At 48.6% G+C, this 18,192-nt stretch overlaps 4 protein-coding genes across 5 annotated transcripts; 2 read left to right on the top strand and 2 right to left on the bottom strand.

The window, feature by feature from the left end:
* Positions 1–637: 637 nt before the first annotated feature.
* On the top strand, positions 638–5,415 carry TrAtP1_001073 (uncharacterized protein). The gene is made up of 7 exons (XM_014090996.2): positions 638–1,717; positions 1,821–1,939; positions 2,029–2,751; positions 2,829–3,099; positions 3,160–4,259; positions 4,318–4,514; positions 4,577–5,415. Exons 1-7 carry the CDS (start codon positions 1,606–1,608, stop codon positions 5,247–5,249), a joined length of 3,195 nt encoding a protein of 1,064 aa, XP_013946471.1. The 5' UTR covers positions 638–1,605; the 3' UTR covers positions 5,250–5,415.
* Positions 5,416–8,597: 3,182 nt separating this feature from the next.
* TrAtP1_001072 (uncharacterized protein) lies at positions 8,598–11,184 on the bottom strand. The gene has a single exon (XM_014090994.2). It carries the CDS (start codon positions 10,568–10,570, stop codon positions 9,083–9,085), a length of 1,488 nt encoding a protein of 495 aa, XP_013946469.1. The 5' UTR covers positions 10,571–11,184; the 3' UTR covers positions 8,598–9,082.
* Positions 10,900–11,648, bottom strand: TrAtP1_001071 (uncharacterized protein; the record flags this gene model as incomplete). The annotated part of the gene is made up of 1 exon (XM_066110845.1): positions 10,900–11,648. Exon 1 carries the CDS (start codon positions 11,269–11,271, stop codon positions 10,900–10,902), a length of 372 nt encoding a protein of 123 aa, XP_065966918.1. The 5' UTR covers positions 11,272–11,648.
* A 2,848-nt stretch (positions 11,649–14,496) lies between these two features.
* TrAtP1_001070 (uncharacterized protein) lies at positions 14,497–17,621 on the top strand. Of its 2 annotated transcripts, XM_014090993.2 has the most exons (3): positions 14,497–14,988; positions 15,080–17,123; positions 17,197–17,621. In XM_014090993.2, the coding sequence occupies exons 1-3, from the start codon at positions 14,907–14,909 to the stop codon at positions 17,213–17,215; spliced, it is 2,145 nt and encodes a 714-aa protein (XP_013946468.2). In that variant the 5' UTR covers positions 14,497–14,906; the 3' UTR covers positions 17,216–17,621. The 2 variants fall into 2 exon arrangements, with proteins under 2 accessions (XP_013946468.2, XP_065966917.1); XM_066110844.1 differs by having other exon boundaries at positions 14,497–17,123.
* The last annotated feature ends 571 nt before the right edge of the window (positions 17,622–18,192 follow it).

Here is an 18,192-nt window from a genome sequence, read left to right as displayed (position 1 = left end):
GGCCGCTAATTGAGGGATCGCACGATGTACGAAGATACGGAGTGGTATTACTCGTAAATTAAAAAAAGAAGCTGCTTTGGAAGCTTTTCTGATGCACATGTTGAGGGCCAGTTGAAGCGGCAGCGAGAAGAATTTCGGCCCCACCGCCGTAAGCCGAGGCGCCGAGGCCCAGCTTGCCAGCATAAAGGAAGTGAGAAAATAGGGAAAAAGGGAAAGAATGTGTGACGCACGGGGACGGAGACGGAGAGACGGATTTGGCAGTGAAATACCTATCTCTTCATTGAATTGGGTAGGCAGATTGGGTTGTGTAATATCCAACGGGGTTTTGGAGGTGTTACACGGGTGTTGTTTGGCGGAAAAGATGGACGTTACAGTTCATCCGTGGGCGTCAACACATGGAGTGCAGTCGTGGTGGCATGCTTCGTCTACTCGTGTAATCCTTGCAGCTAGGCTGCTTTAGTGAGCTTACAGCGGACTTGCAGCGCTGTACATGCTGTAGGCTGCACTAGAGAGCGCACCTCAAGTGGTTGGTGCTTGGCCATGGCCAATGAACGCATCTGCATTACTTCGCCCGCTGACGTACGACCGGCGATAGGTTTCTAGGGCTTCTCCAAACCTCCAACACAATTCATCCGACTGGGCGCAAACCCGTCATCACTGGCCGGATCAGCGCAACTGGCTGCATTAGCTTGCGTGTTATCCGTCAATTTATTTGCAACTCTGGGCGTTGTTGCCCAACTATGCTCGCTCGACTCCATGTGTTTCATCATATGGCGCGCTTGATATCCGTGGCCGTGGCATCAACGCCCAAGCTAGTCATGCCAACAGAATCCGGCACGGCAGCTCTACCGCAATCGGGACCAAGAGCCGGCCGCTGGGACGACAGATCCCCGACGCAGGCAAAATAGAGGATCCTCCCATTGCCGAGAGCAGAGCAGTTCGCCCAACAGGTCATACTTGTACATATCGCATTTGATACCACAGCTGCCAGCTCCACCACGATGCCGCTAAGCAGCCAAGAGGCGCAGAGACCCGCCGGCGGCCCAGTGGGCGGGATCGCCGCTGCGTGTTTCTTTGGTCTGGCGTAGTGAAAGGGCTGAGAAAATAGGGCCAGGGACGCTGGAGCTCAAAATGCAGACACGGGATTCGGGAGACGCCCTGGCTTGGAGCCCACATGGCCAATTGCCTCCCCGCTAGTACTACGTTGTACACACGATTCGGCAGTGCTGAAGCCCCCGAACGGTGGGCTCTGGCCCTGCCATTGGGAGCTCTGTTGGAGCTGGATGGAGAGATGGAATGGGAGAGTGGGGGGTGATGACATTGCCTTTGAAACGACGGCCATGAGCTGCTTCATTTGGCTTGTGCTAGGCTGGATTCCGGATGTCGCTGGGGACGAGCATCGCAAATAAATACGCGGGGCTGTCCTCGAGCAAAAAAAAGAGGCACAAAAGAGCTATCCCACCCCCTTTTGACCAACGGCATCTAGCGTTTAGCACTTGGGCTTTGGTCGTTTCTTATCAAATAACTCCAATCGAGCTTGGATTTCTGATATCCAGGCATTTTGCAACTTGATTTCTTTCTTTCTTGGTCTCATTTTCGATCATAATGGCGGAGGCTGTTCCTATTCCTGAGCCTCCTGGACTGCCTTTGTTGGGCAACCTTGGCGAGTTTTCCCAACAACCGACTAACGATCTTATTCGTTTGGCGAATACATATGGTATGATTTAATACTTGAATTCACACATGTCGATCCACATCAAACTTGCAAATACATACCCAAATCATATTTACTGGTAGTCGGTACTGATGAAGTTGAATAGGAGATATCTACAGGCTCCATCTGGGCACCCGGCCCGTTGTTTTCGTCAATACCCAGGCGCTTGTGAATGAAGTCTGTGACGAGAAGCGCTTTCAAAAGTCTCTTAGCTCAGTGCTTCGGGTATGTCAACTTCTCGCTCAAGGGGGGATTTGGTTTCACATAAAAACAGGCTTCCCTATTAGAACCGAGTACTGACTATGATCACATAGATTGTGCGAGAAGGTGTTCACGATGGTTTGTTCACTGCACACACCGATGAGCCCAACTGGGGCAGAGCTCATCGTGTGCTGGTTCCGGCTTTTGGACCGATGCCCATCCGCGACATGTTCGACGAGATGGAAGACATTGCCAAACAGCTCTCATTGCGCTGGGCTCGCCATGGTCCTAACCACCCCATCCCCGTATCAGAGGACTTCACCCGTTTGGCCCTGGATACAATCGCTCTCTGCTCCATGAATTATCGATTCAACTCATATTACCAAGAAAAGATGCATCCGTTTGTCCAGGCCATGGCTGACTTCCTGGCGGAATCCAGCAGGCGAAACAGGAGACCTGGTTTCGCACCCAATTTCTTGTACCGCGCTGCCAATGAGAAATTCTTCAACGACATCGCCATCATGCGTGATACTGCCAACGAAGTCGTAGCGGAACGAAAAAGGAATCCCTCTGACCGAAAAGATTTGCTCGCAGCCATGTTGGAAGGAGTCGATCCACAGACTGGCGAGAAGTTGACTGATTCCAGTGTTACGGATCAGCTCATTACTTTCTTGATTGCGGGCCACGAGACAACTGCAGGTACCTTGTCATTTGCGTTCTACAATCTTTTGAAGAACCCAGTCGCCTATCGAAAAGTCCAAGAGGAAGTTGATACAATCATTGGACGCGAAGCCCCCAAAGTCGAGCACATCTCTAAGCTTCCCTATATTTCAGCAGTATGTACCAACCAGCTGTTTCCCCCCATTCATTTCTTTCCTTCCTCCTATAGCAAATATTTACAGTGGAGATTTAGGTTTTGAGAGAGACTCTGCGTCTCAGCGCCGCAATTCCAGCTTTCACGGTTGAGGCCCTTGAGGATACCCTCATTGGAGGCAAATATCTCGTTCACAAGGGTGAACCAATCACTTGCCTCCTCGCCAAATCACACCTTGATCCTCTGGTCTATGGAGATGACGCCAATGACTTCAAGCCAGAGCGTATGCTCGACGCAGAGTTTGCTCGTTTGCAGGCAGCATTCCCCAACAGCTGGAAGCCATTCGGCAACGGCAAGCGAGGCTGTATTGGTAGGCTTATCTACAATTCTGATTTATGAGATAATGGCTAACAAATCATGTCAAAAACAGGACGTGGTTTTGCTCTCCAAGAAGCTACACTCGCCATGGCTATGCTTTTCCAAAACTTCAACTTTACTCTTGACGATCCTAACTATCAGCTTGAGATCGTTGCATCTCTAACTATCAGGCCGAAGGATTTCTTTATGCGAGCTTCTCTCAGACACGAAATGACTCCGACAGAGCTTGAGAGAAAGCTTGGTGGTAAAGGTGCTGCGGGAGACCATCACGCGGATGCAAAGGCGGCTGGCGGAGCGGCCCAGGGATCTCAGAAGCCTCTTGCAGTTTACTACGGATCAAACAGCGGCACCTGCGAAGCTTTGGCCCAGAGAGTAGCAACTGATGCATTAAGCCACGGCTTCAAAGTTACTGATCTGGCTCCTATGGACTTTGCTAACCAAAAACTTCCCAAAGACCGTGCCGTGGTCATCATCACTGCTTCATATGAGGGGCAGCCACCATCCAATGCTGCTCACTTTGTAAGCTGGATTGAAAGCCTCAAGGGTAATGAATTGGAAGGTGTTTCCTATGCCGTCTTTGGCTGTGGTCACCACGACTGGGTTCAGACCTTCCATCGCATTCCAAAAATTGTTGATTCGACCATGGAGGAGCGTGGTGCCACACGCCTCGTGCCGCTTGCCACCACGGATGCCGCTGATCGTGACATGTTTAGCGATTTTGAAGCTTGGGAGGACGAATCTCTTTGGCCCGCTTTGAAAGAAAAATATGGTGCCGCTGCGGATTCTGCCGAGGGTGTTGGTGGTGGTTTGGTTGTCGATGTATCGTTTCCTCGCAAATCGACACTCCGACAGGATGTTGAGGAAGCGCTTGTCATCAATGCTAAGACTCTGACGGCGAGCGGACCCGCCAAGAATCACATTGAGGTCCAGCTGCCTACTGGCATGACGTACCGATCTGGCGACTACTTGGCCGTCCTACCTTTAAACCCGGAAGACACAACAGCAAGGGTGTTCCGTCGCTTCAAGCTTTCCTGGGATGCAGTCTTGACGATCCATTCAGAGGCGGCAACTTCCCTTCCCACGAACACGCCTATTTCTGCCCGTGATGTATTTGGAGCATATGTTGAGCTCAGCCAGCCAGCAACCAAGAGGGTAAGTACATCTCACACGACAAACAACGAGCACTGCGCGCTGACTACTTTTTCAATAGAACATCTCTGTATTGATCGAGCTTGCTCAGGATGAGGAACTCAAGGCTAAGCTTGAGAAGCTGGCCGGAGACGACTACCCACAAGAGATTGGTGCAAAGCGAATCTCTGTTCTTGACTTGCTGGAGAGATTCCCCTCTCTGGAACTTCCCTTGGATTCATACTTGGCCATGCTCCCCCCCATGCGTGTCCGCCAATAGTAAGTTCAACATGGGCCATGCGCTTGTAAACTCTAGAGTCGTAGACTGACACATCTAACAGCTCCATTTCTTCTTCTCCATTGGCTGATCCCTCCAAACTGACACTCACCTACTCGGTTCTCGAGCAACCCTCATTATCTGGTCAAGGCTCTTACTTTGGAGTGGCCACTCATTTCCTGGCATCTCTTACCCCTGGCGAGAGATTCCATGTTGCTGTTCGCCAGTCAAAGGCTTTCCATCTCCCTACAGATGCAGAAAACACTCCTCTTATCTTGATTGGCGTTGGTTCTGGCCTCGCACCCTTCAGGGGCTTCATCCAGGAGCGCGCAGCCATGATTGCCGCCGGCAGAAAGGTTGCTCCGGCATTGCTATTCTACGGTTGCCGCTCCCCAGACGTTGACGACCTCTACGCTGAGGAATTCGAAAGGTGGGAGAAGCTTGGCGCCGTCGAGATGCGCAAGGCCTACTCGCGCGCTACGGACAAGTCACTCGGCTGCCAGTATGTTCAGCACCGGATGGCTCACGACCGCGAGGAGCTTTACAAGCTGTGGGACCAGGGCGCCAAGGTCTTTGTATGCGGTAGTCGTGATGTTGGTAAAGCTGTTGAAGCTGTTTGCGTTCAGCTCGTCAAGGAAAGGGGTGAGGCTGACGGAAAGGACGTGACCGAGGAGCGGGCCCAAGCGTGGTGGGACAAGCAGCGCAACGAGAGATATCTCACGGATGTCTTTGACTAGAGGTTGAGGTGAGATGGTGGGAGATGGGATGGCAGTGTATATGTCTTTTATACGGCTGCTGTTGATGCTTTTCTAGTGAGCGATGAATTTACATGTTGCGTTATGTTATATATATAACCATCTATAGTGCCTTATACAGGCTTTCTGATTAAACTGTTATAATCTCATTTTCCCACTTCGCAACGAGATATTCTGATAGCATAACAATCCAATGGATCTAAGAAGAACTAAGTTTTGAAAGGCTAGTTGATATGACCTATGTGTGTGTGTCCTACAAAGCTTTAAGAGGATCTCTATCCTTACAGAGCTTCGACTGAATCTACCTAATTAATGATTTGATCTTCATCCAGGATATTCCGGCTGTCTATTCCCCGTATCATGTAGAGATGTAACTCCTCGATCGAGATGACTATGCTCAATAAGGTCTCAATATCAGTCGGCGTCCATTAGCTCTAAGTATTGCTCCAGAGCTGACAAGTCCGTAATTCAAGGCTTTCGACGCTGTTCTGAATACGCTTCCCGACATTCTGAGTGTTTATTAATGTCGTCCCTTGTCAACGTCGAGGCGTGCGTCATGACCGATGTGTATAAAGATATCTCGCTACCTCCTCCTCCGTTCTGGGCCTAACGTGGTGAGCAATTTTGCGAAATGTTGATAATTGTATGCAAATCCAGTGTATCCATTTTTTTTTCCCCTCGTAATTCAGCAAGTGTATAATCCCGCCACCATCCAAGGGGCGTCGTGATGCCGCCGCCGTAAGATGCTCATAGAAGAAGCACAATTCCCAAAGTATCGAGCTGTGATTGACTTGGGGATTCTTGCGAACCGAAGCATGGCTGATGTGACAGACTTCGGCCTGCTGATAAACCGTTCCGCAGTAGTGGCTCCCCCCCAGCGCCTACCGGTATATAAGACGTCTCTGTTTCATCTGATGATGGGTTCGTCCATATCATAAGGAACATCTGATGTAAAAGCATCTCTGTTGCTTGATTTGTCGCCAGCGCACAAATGGCGGAAAGAAGTTGTGCCAAGTTCTTGATAGTGCCAATAACTGCGAGGCATATGGCATTGAGGAAGCACCACCGCGGCCAAATTTTGCTACTGGTCGTATATCTCGGAGCTGTTTCTATAATTTCAACTCGTCGATTTTGGTTGAGTGACACTCGTCAGATATGAGCATCATTGGAATAGAAATTCTCATCGAGGTTTGAATCTCAGCGCCGAATCAGCAACAACATCGCCTTCAGTTGCGTGCAACGCTCCTTCCTCTCTTGCAGGAAGATATATCCTGCTCAAGCCTAATTGGTGTTGTTAACGCACAGAATCTGGTATATTTTGCCACTTGGAAACATCAATTTCTAGGAAGAATCGAGGAGCCGTCGCATCTCTTGTTGTTTGACCAGACGCGTTGGCAATAGGTGGCGGAGAAATAGGTTTCGGCCTGTAGACGGCGAGATTGAATGACTGACTAGTAGATTCCCGCCATAAAGGTTTTTTTCGCTGTTTTTGATGCTACTTGATAAGAGTGCGAGGATCTAGGCTGTGAAGACGCGTGCTTCTTCCTGCTTCCACTCGTATCTAGCCATGGTGGTGTTCGATAATCAGGAGACCTGAGGTAAGAAAGCAGTGAAGTGAAGCTAGGAACGATGGGCGGCAGTGTGAGGGTTATCCTTCAAGTCTTTCCTGGCGATCCTGATATAGGGGTTCATTGACGGGTCTGCCGTTTCAGTCATTCCAACAGAAGAGTGAGTACTTCTGTGCTCTTTGGTATGTGTATATACTCCTCTCAAGAAGGCTCTGTTTTGCATGGACGGCAAAGGATGGTGTGAAAATCCAATGTGTCATTCACTCATGAGATTATTGGCCGCCGTAGAGGTAGATGGACTCATATGGGGTATGCGTCTGTAGAGGGGGTTTTGGTATACCGGCCTCGTTCATCGGCGCTCTCGTCTGTAGCTCAAGGACTTGGATCATTCGAAAAGTCCAGTTCGTTTACTTGGGTTGGAACTGAACCCAAATAAGCATTCTCTCCCAGCGTGTATCTTGGCAGATAAACGAATATAATCTTCACTTTGCACTTGATAATTCCTGGGCGATTCGTTTTGTATGTGTTGTCCAGAGCGCTTCAAAGAAGAATTGGTATAGCAAAGCGATGTCGGCATGGATACCGTATTCGATAGTGTGCAGCAAAAACTCCTCGGTCATGATCGAACTCGTCTCTACACGGGCTACAGCCACGGCATCATCTCCAAGATAAACACGAACGCAGTGGCCATGAATCACACGCTGGGGTGCACGGAAGCCAGGAATTTGAGGTCTATAAGTAACCCTTGGCCTCCACGTACCGAGTGGCCCCATTCCTTGTTACTGGCCTAGAGATAGGTATGTTAGCATGTATTAAAACATATTCGACGAGAGAGAGAGAGAGATCCTCACTATGTTTCGACATGCTGCGGTATGCATAGACACTGAATAAATAAGGCGGCATATTGTCTCTAATTTTGCAGAGCTTTGATTAGAGGGACGCCCAGATGGAGGCCATTCGTGCACATGGCCTGATGCTTTGTGGTTTTCTGACAGGATCAAATCAACGCGACCATTCTGCTACACTGTTTGCACCAGAATGTGCTGTCGCTGTGGGTGAAAGAGAGGGTTACCGGCCTTGTCGTGTGCGGCGATGGACGACGGGCCGCTTCACAGGGATGGATATGCATAAGTATCATTAAATGTGAAGCCTCTTGCCATAATGGAGGACATAAAATAATTGTAGTAAAGATATATAGAGAAGGGAGGTGGATAGATAATTTTTCAAGGAGAGAAAAAAATTGAAAGCTGAATCGGTGAGAAAGACTCGTTCATATAGTTCCATCCACGTTTCACGACATTAGCGAGTTGATAACTAGGTAAGGTAGGGCTTTGTTCATTTACGAGAATTGTGACTTTTACCCTCATCACGTGTATATTCAGGTATTTGCCATGTATCACCAACATGCTGCATCACCTGAGGGATACCTCGCTCTTCTTTACATATATATATCAACCGTGTATGGCTACAAGGCCTTCAAGATCAGCCCCTAGTAGAGCCAAGGTGAGTTTAGCTTTTAGCTTTGTCATATCCCTCAGGACCTATATATCTGTCTACCCGATACTTTCCTAATGCTTCCGATAGCTCTCAAGGTCTCATTTCATTTCAAATCGCTTTGAATCTCTCAGAGTCTTCTTGTCGATTGGCATTGACTTATGCTCAGCATTAACATGATTTATATACAGCAGCTCCTTTGTCGAAAGCGCAAAATACGGAATCTTGTAGCCTTAGGCCAGCCGTCTCCTCTCTTTACGGATGCCGTTGATAGACTGACTAAAGGCTTCTTTAGTCTCATCCAGAAGTCGGATTGGCTCATACTAGCAATACTAATTATATAAATGTTCGTGAATTATTATGCCAGTAGTCAATCCATACAACTTCATAATGTCTTGGAACATTCATCGTATTCTGCGTATTAATTCAATGTCTCCAAGCATGTCGACAGAACAGCATCTAAGCTACATACCAAATCCGCTATATGGGCGACAATTCTCGATGAGATGAATAAGTAACAAATGACAAATCATTTTCAACATCATATATGATCAGATATGATATTTATGAAATTATTATTGCAATATATGCCCAAAGTGGCTTTACACATTCTTAAAAATATCCTAGCCCTCAACGCCATGCTCATAAACTCGCAAATAGGCTTCTTGCCATAATTGAAACAAAAACAAAGGAAAATTAATAAAGAACGATAGTTATAGATTAGCATCTTATATGCTCATAATAACATCGATATTAAGCGATGCTAACGGTTCTTCGGCTCAGTTCGCTGTATCCTGGCAGCCGGTTGTCATTTTGCAGCGGCTCTGGAACGTGGATGACGCGAGGCTGCAAATACGCATCTGCCTCTTCTTCCGCCACCGCGCTTTCAAAGCTGGGAAGCTCGTGATCCTGTGGCTCATAGACCATTTCGACGCCAACTTGCACAGGCACCGAAAGCGCAATGGCAGTATTCGTGGGACCGACGCACAAGCTCAGCTGCAAGGTGTACGTTCGAGAAATCAAACATGAGTGAAAAGTTGGTAAGAAAAGTTTTTTGTTCGAGTTGGATATAGTGAATGGGATTTCAAGATCGGTGGTGTGTTTGATAGTCGAAAGCTTCGGCTTTTTAGAGCTTTTGCCTCTGCTATTCTGTCGTTCTCTTCCCTCGGCAGCCGAGTGATCCGTTTCGGAGGCGTCTCCTCCGATAACAGTGCTCGAATAACCCGAGTCTCTGCGGGAGTGCGATGACGCGTCTTTCTGCATCCACGACATAGACTCCACCGGAAGAGTAAATAGCGAGTGCGTTGTCGTGTAATTCAGGCAAGGAGTGCTCTCGCAGTTTGTCCGGCTACCCAGATTCGGCAGATGATCGATCGGCACGGCGCTAAAGAATGTGGTAGATACGAGTTTTCCTGTGACAGAGTTCACCTTGGGAGGTGCCGTCTCAGCCGAGGATGGAGCATATTCCAAATTAACACGGACACTTGTCATCGAGGACTTGTGTCCGTCTGCAGAAAGCATGACAGCGTTGGGCTGAATGGCACTGGCAGTGAATTGGCCCGTTTTGCTCGAGAACAGGCTCTTTCGAATGGTTTTGGTCTTGGACAGCTTATACCACTCATCTCGAAAAGTGATGTCGAGGGGTGCATCCTCAGGGAGCGAAGGAAGGACTTTGAGAACATGGTGCGCTTCCAAGGCCTTTACGGCAGCTCCGTTTACACGCTTAATAGCCTTTGCGTTAATAGCATATTCAATTTGGGTCATGTCTGGGGCTTGGTCATCGGCATCCCAAGCTCCCAGGCTGGGGGGAAGACGTAAATGTCGCTCCCGTACCTCGGGTGACAAGCAGGTGTGGTTGCAAGCTCCAATGGTGAGCTGGTGAGGTACAACAAAGTGGAATGGTATCTTGTACTCGTTTCCGGCTCGAAAGACCTGTTCTTGTGGCATGTCGGACTCTTGAATGGGCATGCGAATCTTCAAGAAGGGTCTGAAAGAGTGAGAAGGATACTGCTGAACAAAGTCGAGTCGTGTGGCAGAAATGCCAACAAAAACAATGTCCAGATGGTCGAAGGAAGTGTCTTTCAGGACGCGAACAGCAACATGGCCAGCAATGGTAGATCCAGAGGTGTAGACCTTGGCTTTGAAATGCTGGTCTATCTTGACTTCCATAAGAGGATTCTGTGAAGAGCTGCTTTTCGACCCTTTGAAAGGGCGAGTTGTTCCTTGAGATGAAGCGGACATATTGTGGATGAAGTGATTAGGGGTGTGAAGAAAGGATGGAGGATATTGTCGTCGTAGGGGACAGAGCGTAAGATTAGATAGCAGTTGTTCTCTTCAGCCCGCAATACTCCCTATCAAGGAAGTGTAGAATTAACCGTCGTAGTAATAGACGAATAGCTGTCGACTATGTGGCTGATGTGCTGATGGATAGCAGTTCCAAACGCACTTCTCGTAATATATATGGCAGTATTATGCTCCGGGGAGCCTGGGGCGTATTATAATCGTAATGCAGGCGAATAAACAAACAGAGAGCAATCAAGAAAAGCACGGTACCGGCGGACGAAAGGCAGTCAAATAGCAAGCTGCAGCTCGAAAGATGACGAGGCGCATAAGACGGGGAGGGCCACGCCCTTATGAGCTGAGTCAACTGAGGGCTTCCAACATGGCTGGGTCATCTTGAGCTTGTTCGCGGCGGCGTGGATGGAGGGGGGTGGTAGGACTCGTAGGAGAGCTTCTCGGCCATCACGGTACCGGTACCTGCGGGCCGCCGTGGAAAAAGAAGGTCCCTGAACCAGTTGCTTGGGGCGTGTGTCGAGTGCTGGCGTGATGGGGAGTGTCGCGATCATCTGAGGAGGCTCGTCTGCTGGCATGGGGCTGTTAGCAGGCCTAAGTGCCGCCAGTCCGCGTGGAGCTCGCCCGATCAATTGCATTGCTTGGCCCATCTTTTGGCGCAGGTACGGTGCGGCGATCACGGAGCAAAAACAGCGTGTTATGCGTGGTTCGAGACTGAGGTCTATGATGGGATGAGATGAAAAGAGAGAGACGAGAAAGGAGGTTGGGAGATGCAGACAGGCAGACAGGCAGACTGTTTGGTGGCTGTAGGTGGTTCCTTCTGTTCTACAATTTGCAGTGGGAGTCAAAGGGAGGTATCAGCTACTCTTTGGGCACTAACGTTAGGCAGTGTCCAAGTGGTAGCTCTACATTGCTGACCTGCACTAAGTCACGGTAAGGAGGGCTTTTGCCATGCCCTTCTTTGCGGGGGATTCCACGCACACAATGTTCGCATCAGATTAGATAGCACTGTCTTGTTTCACGCAACCAAGATCCAGCATCTGCAGTAACAGCCTCGTGGGTTCACTACGGGACATCTCGTGCTGATCTGCTCCAGTTTTGCCACGCAATCCAGTCTCAGGTGGTGCTTATGATTTCATAATTCCAAGTTTTGATGATGATTCTGAATCTGCACGGAATACAAGGTACCAACTCCTCAACTTCCCTGCACTATCAAGTGATGCCCGCCCTCTGTTCTAACAAGCAGAGAGCGTCCCATTATTAGTTCGGTCTTCCCCGGTAGCCTCGGGCTCGCCTCGACTGGATGTCGGGTTACGATGAACAGACCTCGAACGCAGAATGGAGGGAACAAGAAATAGAAAATCCCCATCGTGAGCCCCTGTCCCGGCGCATGCGCACGACTTGACAAAAACGTCCCGAAAAAGAACAAAGCTCGTACCAGGACCCTGGGATTATGTGGAGGGGAAGTGTTCTGGCTCGGTCTGGACTCTATCGCAACCTTTTTTCCGGACCCAGGATGTGGATGCCCTCGTGCTGGCTGGATTCGGCGCTGGATCGGAGGTTGGCCGGGAATGAAGGTGCATCTCCGCCCCTTGTTGGTCACGGACATTATTGGGCAGCAGCAGCTGTTCAAGCAATAGAGGTGAGGATGTGCCTTGCTGAGCTGAGCGGCTACACTTGGCTTGGATCCGTGTGATGTGCGTGCCTAGGGGCGGCTGATTTACACGCAGCCGGATTTCAACGGCGGCTTCGTCCATTGGCTTGCGTCGCATCCCACACGTGCCATTTTGCTATACAGTGAGTCCTTCGTTCATGCTGTCGAATCAACTACGAGTTGTATCCGTATTTACTCCGAATTACGCTGGAAGCTACGTCTTTGCGAAACAATGGACGTGGCATCTGTCAGCCGTCCCCCGCGAAGCCTACTGCCCAGCGTCGAACTCAGTTTCCCGATGTCGCCATTCGCGGTGCTATTCTCCGTTTCTCACAGTCATTCATTTGCCATTCAACCGCTCACGAGACATGAAGAGAAAGGGCTAGAAAAAACTTCGCCTGGATTTAGCTACGCCCATTCTCCTCAACATCTCCACTACCTTAAAAAGCAATCATGAACGAGACCCCAGGCAGCAAGAAGACAGCGGTATTGGTACATTCGACCTGCTAGCGCCCGCGATACCTCTCCTGTTCTGCTTCCACCCCTCGTAGCATCGGTAGTTGGATACTTTATTTGCGCACGGCGTGCGGCTGTCAAAGCCAAGTCTTTCTGACCCCAAAAGAACGTTCAAAGTCTAAAGTTGCATACGCCCCTGTTCTCCATTTTTTGGGCCCCAGATTGCTGCACGATTTGACAGACGATCTCCGTAAATGGCTTAGTACAGCCATCTATTTGTTGCCCCATTATTGCAAGATCCTCTTTTCAAAATATTTTTCTTCGTTTCGTGACTCGATCCTTCTTCGCGGCTTCTTTTGGGCAGACACCGTGCTCGCTAGAGCCTCTGTCTAAATCTTAGTGAAAGGGGTGAAAGGGGAATGAGAACTTTCTTGAACTTTCTTGGGCGAGGGAGGGGGGGGAAGGCCTCTCGAATTTCAACATTGGCATGTGACCCAGCAATAAGCGATTCTTGGCTAGTGCTAAAGTGCGTACAGCTTTCCGCGTATATTTGTAATGACTTGTCGAGAATCAATTTATAAGTCTCCTCAGTCTCAATGGCACTCCGCATTGTGAATGATACAATACGTGCTGGAAACCTACTCCGTAACTCCGTATATGTCATGCAGACCGCACATGGTAGGATATCTGTTGCCCGTCGTACAGTAGAGCGGCGGTTGGAACAAGTGGGACTTCAGGTTAGCAACTAGGTGACGGTAATAGAGAGGCAAGGGGGGGACAGAAAAACAGGGAATGAGACGATTTTGAACACCCACGCTGAAATTATACACATGAAATCTCGAGAGTCTTCTTTTGGCAAAGATGTGCATATTATAGCGGATTACGCACATATTCATTTTGCGGTCCCTGTTTTTTTGTCCACCGCTTGAGAGGAATTAGACTTTGGAGACGAAATCTCTTGATGACACAAGAAGTGCTTATAACTCTTCTCTCTCTTCACGTTGTCATCTATCTCTGTTGTTGACTTGGTAGACAACTTAGTATATGATTTGTCTATGTGCATATATGCCCATTTCATCTGCACTTACTCCTTTGCAGACATTTGTCATCAAGGATTACAGATGCTGCAAGACAGTCTTCTTCCAGCTGTCTCATCCATTGTTGTCTTCATCGCTCGCTTCTGCAGTAGTTTTACCTACTGATTGTCCACCTTGGCAAAACCTAATCCAGGTGATCGCCAGTCCACATACCTCATTCCGCAACGCCACTTATAGCGCAATACATCCCGTGTGGAGCGCTATCAACGTGCATTAACCGTGCGAAGCACTCTATGATTCATTGATTTTCTTTACTTATTTATAGGTTCGCGGCGGATTTTTAAGCAGCTTCGCACTTACATAACAACTGCCTTTCAGCACCCACTTTTCTATCATCCGGCAAATCTCATGCTGAAAAGAAGCCATCTTATAGACCAGCATCAATAGTTATTGAGAGCTGAGAGTTCATAGGGCCGTTTCGATTGGAAAATTCATAATGAACTCCTTACTTGAATATATACACTCAGTAAAATCATCTCTTCATAGTAGTAGCACTCTGTACTGCCGTACAAGCCACGTGTTTGTCAGTCTCATTGGCTATGGCCAGATTCGAGTGGAGATGCATCGACGGCTAAACTACGGCTAATCATAGCCATCAATCGGAATGCAGATGCCGCTCCCCGCTAGGCCTAGTTGGGCACCTGTTTATAGCATTTGTGGATTGAACTGGCGCCCCTTGCGATATTCCGACCTCAATCTTGACATCTGGTCATATCAACACCATCCCTTGAGAAAAGATTGAAGCTCCGGAAAAGCCACCAGATTAGCACAACTGTGCCATATTGAAGAAATACAATCTACGAGTTATCCCAGGATGTGCCACTCTCACAAACGATAGATTCCATCGTCACACAAGGGAGAGTGATCTCGCGTCCAGCTGTTATAGAAGCCAACGTGATCCAACGGCTTTTTGTCGCGTTTCTTGTTTCAAAATTATAGAGTTACGGAGTTGAACTCTGGGATTTATTTTGGCCGAATGCTAAAATAAAAGGGAATCTGGAGTCAATTGGGATACATGTCTTGATGATACTGTGGAAAGAGAGCCAGGCGTTGTGTGAGCTGATTTGAGTGTATCAACATGATTGGCGAATGGAGGTCTGGCCTTTTTGGCCTTGCTTACTTTCTCCTTCTATCGCCGTCAACGGCCTTTTACATCCCTGGTATTGCCACCACTTGACCTCGTATTTTGTCATGATTTTGAACATATGAACATGTATCTCTTTGGCAAGTTGCTAACGCATCACATCGCAGGCTGGTCGATCAAGAGCTATAGAGATGGCGAGCTGGTGCCTCTCATGGTCAACAAGGCCTACTCAGACAACACACAGCTGCAGTTTGCGTACACCGATTTGCCATTTACTTGTTCCCCGACTGGAGAGCACAAAACCGGAGGCGGCTTACTGAGCGGACAAAGCGTTCCCTTGAACTTGGGAGAAGTGCTACGCGGTGATCGTATTATTACATCTGATATGGAACTCGCCATGACCAAAAATACGCCATGCACGTTGCTTTGCAATAAAGAGGTGTCCCGCCGTGACCTACGCTGGTCGAAAGAGTTGATTCGAGATGGATACGTAGCAGAGTGGATCGTGGATAATCTTCCTGGCGCTACCAGCTTTGTTACGGCCGACAAGAAGCGCAAGTATTACGCTTCCGGTTTCAAGTTGGGCTATACTGAGGCCTCTTCAAAGACGGGCAGGCTTCGCTATTACCTGAACAACCACCATACCATCGTCATCCGGTATCGCAGGGCACCGGGCCGAGCTGGTGATCGTGACGAGAAGATTATCGTGGGCTTTGAAGTGTACCCCAAGAGTATTGGAAATGGGAACAAAAAGGACAGTTCAGGATGCCCCGTGGATATACAAAACGTGGGCCAGCCCCTTGAGCTCTACATTGCTCCAAACAAGACGTCAGGCATAGAGCTGAAGTATGATGGTCTGTCATATCATCCCGACGAAATAGAGGATGATGATAACAGCCCTGGTTCCCTGAGTATTCCATATACCTACTCAGTCCATTTCCGCGAAGATGACAGCATCGAGTGGGCTCATCGCTGGGACCTCTATTTCGTGAACCAAGAAGGCGGCTCACGTATCCACTGGGTGGCCATCATCAACTCTCTTATCATCTGTGGGCTACTGACAGGAGTCGTCATGATTATCCTCGCTAGGACTATTCATAGCGATATCAATAAGGGTAATTTTGCAGAAGAAGGGAAGCATAGGATCAAGAGAGCAAAAGCCAAGGGCGACCAGCAAACCACGGGCTTATTGAGCCAGGGAGCAGACGCCGACGACAATGATGAAGATGAAATGTCCGATGACGGCGAGGCTTTGGAAGAGGCTACAGGCTGGAAGTTGCTCCATGGAGATGTGTTCCGGAAGCCAGAAGCCGGCATTTTACTGGCTCCCCTTGTTGGGTCTGGGATGCAGCTGTTTTTCATGGCCATGGGGCTTGTTGCGCTTGGTGCATTGGGAGTCCTGAATCCCAGCTTCAGGGGCGGTTTCATAAGCGTTGGCGTGGGCCTCTTTATTTTTGCAGGACTCTTCTCCGGCTACTTTTCTGCGCGCGTCTTCAAGAGTTTCGACGGAACCGACTTTCGTGCAAACGCCATCGTCACGGCACTGCTTTTTCCCGGCCTTATATTTGGGCTCATATTCATCCTCAATCTCTTTGTATGGGCCCAAGCGTCAAGTACGGCCATCCCCTTTGGAACGCTCGTTGCTATTCTCTTTCTCTGGCTCTGCATACAGGTTCCGCTTGTTTATGTTGGGTCTTACTACGGCTTCCACAAGGCGGGTGCCTGGGAACATCCTACCAAAACGACGACGGTTCCTCGACAAGTCCCTCGCCAAGCTTGGTATAGTAAATCTATTCAAGCAGCCCTGCTGGCGGGTTTGATTCCATTTGCCGTCATCTTTATCGAATTATTATTCGTATTCCAGTCTCTGTGGCATGATAAGAGTGGCTACTACTATGTCTTTGGCTTCTTGGCGGTCGTATCTGCCATTTTGGTCGTTACTATTGCCGAAGTGACCATTGTATCCATCTACGCTCAGCTGTGCGCGGAGAATTACCACTGGTGGTGGCAGTCATTCTTTATCGGGGGCGGAAGCGCATTTTGGGTCTTTCTATACTCATTATGGTATTATTTCTTCAAGCTTCACATTAGCGGCTTTGTGAGTAGCATGCTATTTTTTGCTTATAGCTTCATGGCATGCTGCGTATATGGACTATTGACCGGCACTATTGGATTCTTGAGCGCTTATGCTTTTGTGCGCAGGATATATAGGTAAGCTTTCCCAACGACCTCGAATCACACACAAGGGAAAATGCGGGATACTGACGAACTTTACTATGACCAGTGCGATCAAGATTGACTGATTATGCTTCAGTAAATAAGCATGGACCTCTTTTTCTTTCATTAGCGCAATTGAGTTTTAGGTTATTGAAACCATTGCCTTCTTTTTTTGCAAAGTGTGTTACAGTTATGATGTGACAACCCTAAAGGGTGGCATGAACACGAAGTACAATTCTCCTAGCGCGCCAAAGACATTTGCGCACAATAATGACTATTCATTTGTGCTATGTCCTATAGCATTAAATCGCGCTATATCATGCTGTTACTTTGCGGAATATGTGATATGGACATTGAGATTAATGATACAGATTCATCAACTTCACCAAGTTGTCAGATATGCTAGGCTTGCGGCCAAAGCGGCCAACACTCTCACATGTCAAGCAAAAGGCGGCATGTCGTCAAAGGGCGTGATAGGGACGACATATCTGACATTGATCCTCTGTCGTCCATGCGACCAGAGCAACTTTGCCTCTCTTCTACAACTCCAAAGCTTACAGAGGTTGACAAACAAGTGGGGGGGGGGGATAACGGAATCGGAAGTTTCGAAGCAAACGATGAGAGTCTGACAACGGCGGTTCCACTCATTCCGCTGCAGAACCCGAGCTTTATTACCCCGATGAAGAATGGCCAGATCCTCCATGTGGGGGCAAATTGGCATCGAAGGCTCTCTGATTGATCTGGCGCTGAGACGCACTTGAACCGGCGGCTTTCTTTCCACGCTCTAATTATTCTTAATCGATTTGCCCCAAGGCCTTTTTGCTGTGATTCTGGAACCAGACAGGGCTAAACATGGTTAGGATTTCGCAAGGGCTTCTCCACAGGGGCTTGGGACGCCGAGTTGGATTCCTACTTTTCTCCAATTGTGGTGGGGCTAAAAACCAAGGGTCCGGCGCATATATTTTAAAAGACGGATATCGCCTCAGTTGTAAGATTCAAACACATCAGAGACGGTTCAAGACAAGCCAGCGAGAGACTATCTGGCCGACGACAGCAGACACAG

The sequence above is a fragment of the Trichoderma atroviride genome, chromosome 1, assembly GCF_020647795.1.
Source record: "Trichoderma atroviride chromosome 1, complete sequence".
Classification (NCBI taxonomy): Eukaryota; Fungi; Ascomycota; class Sordariomycetes; order Hypocreales; family Hypocreaceae; genus Trichoderma; species Trichoderma atroviride.
The sequence above is the reverse complement of the archived record's forward strand: the minus strand, read 5'-3'. Positions and strand labels throughout refer to the sequence as shown.

What these genes read in the sequence shown, in the direction of transcription:
- TrAtP1_001073 (XM_014090996.2), top strand. Translation starts at nt 1,606, where the DNA reads ATGGCGGAGGCTGTTCCTATTCCTGAGCCTCCTGGACTGCCTTTGTTG. An exon ending in AGCTTCCCTATATTTCAGCA is followed by an intron (nt 2,752 to 2,828) that starts GTATGTACCAAC and finishes GTGGAGATTTAG; the next exon opens with GTTTTGAGAGAGACTCTGCG. An exon ending in CGGCAAGCGAGGCTGTATTG is followed by an intron (nt 3,100 to 3,159) that starts GTAGGCTTATCT and finishes TGTCAAAAACAG; the next exon opens with GACGTGGTTTTGCTCTCCAA.
- TrAtP1_001070 (XM_014090993.2), top strand. Translation starts at nt 14,907, where the DNA reads ATGATTGGCGAATGGAGGTCTGGCCTTTTTGGCCTTGCTTACTTTCTC. An exon ending in AACGGCCTTTTACATCCCTG is followed by an intron (nt 14,989 to 15,079) that starts GTATTGCCACCA and finishes ATCACATCGCAG; the next exon opens with GCTGGTCGATCAAGAGCTAT.
- TrAtP1_001072 (XM_014090994.2), bottom strand. Translation starts at nt 10,570, where the DNA reads ATGTCCGCTTCATCTCAAGGAACAACTCGCCCTTTCAAAGGGTCGAAA.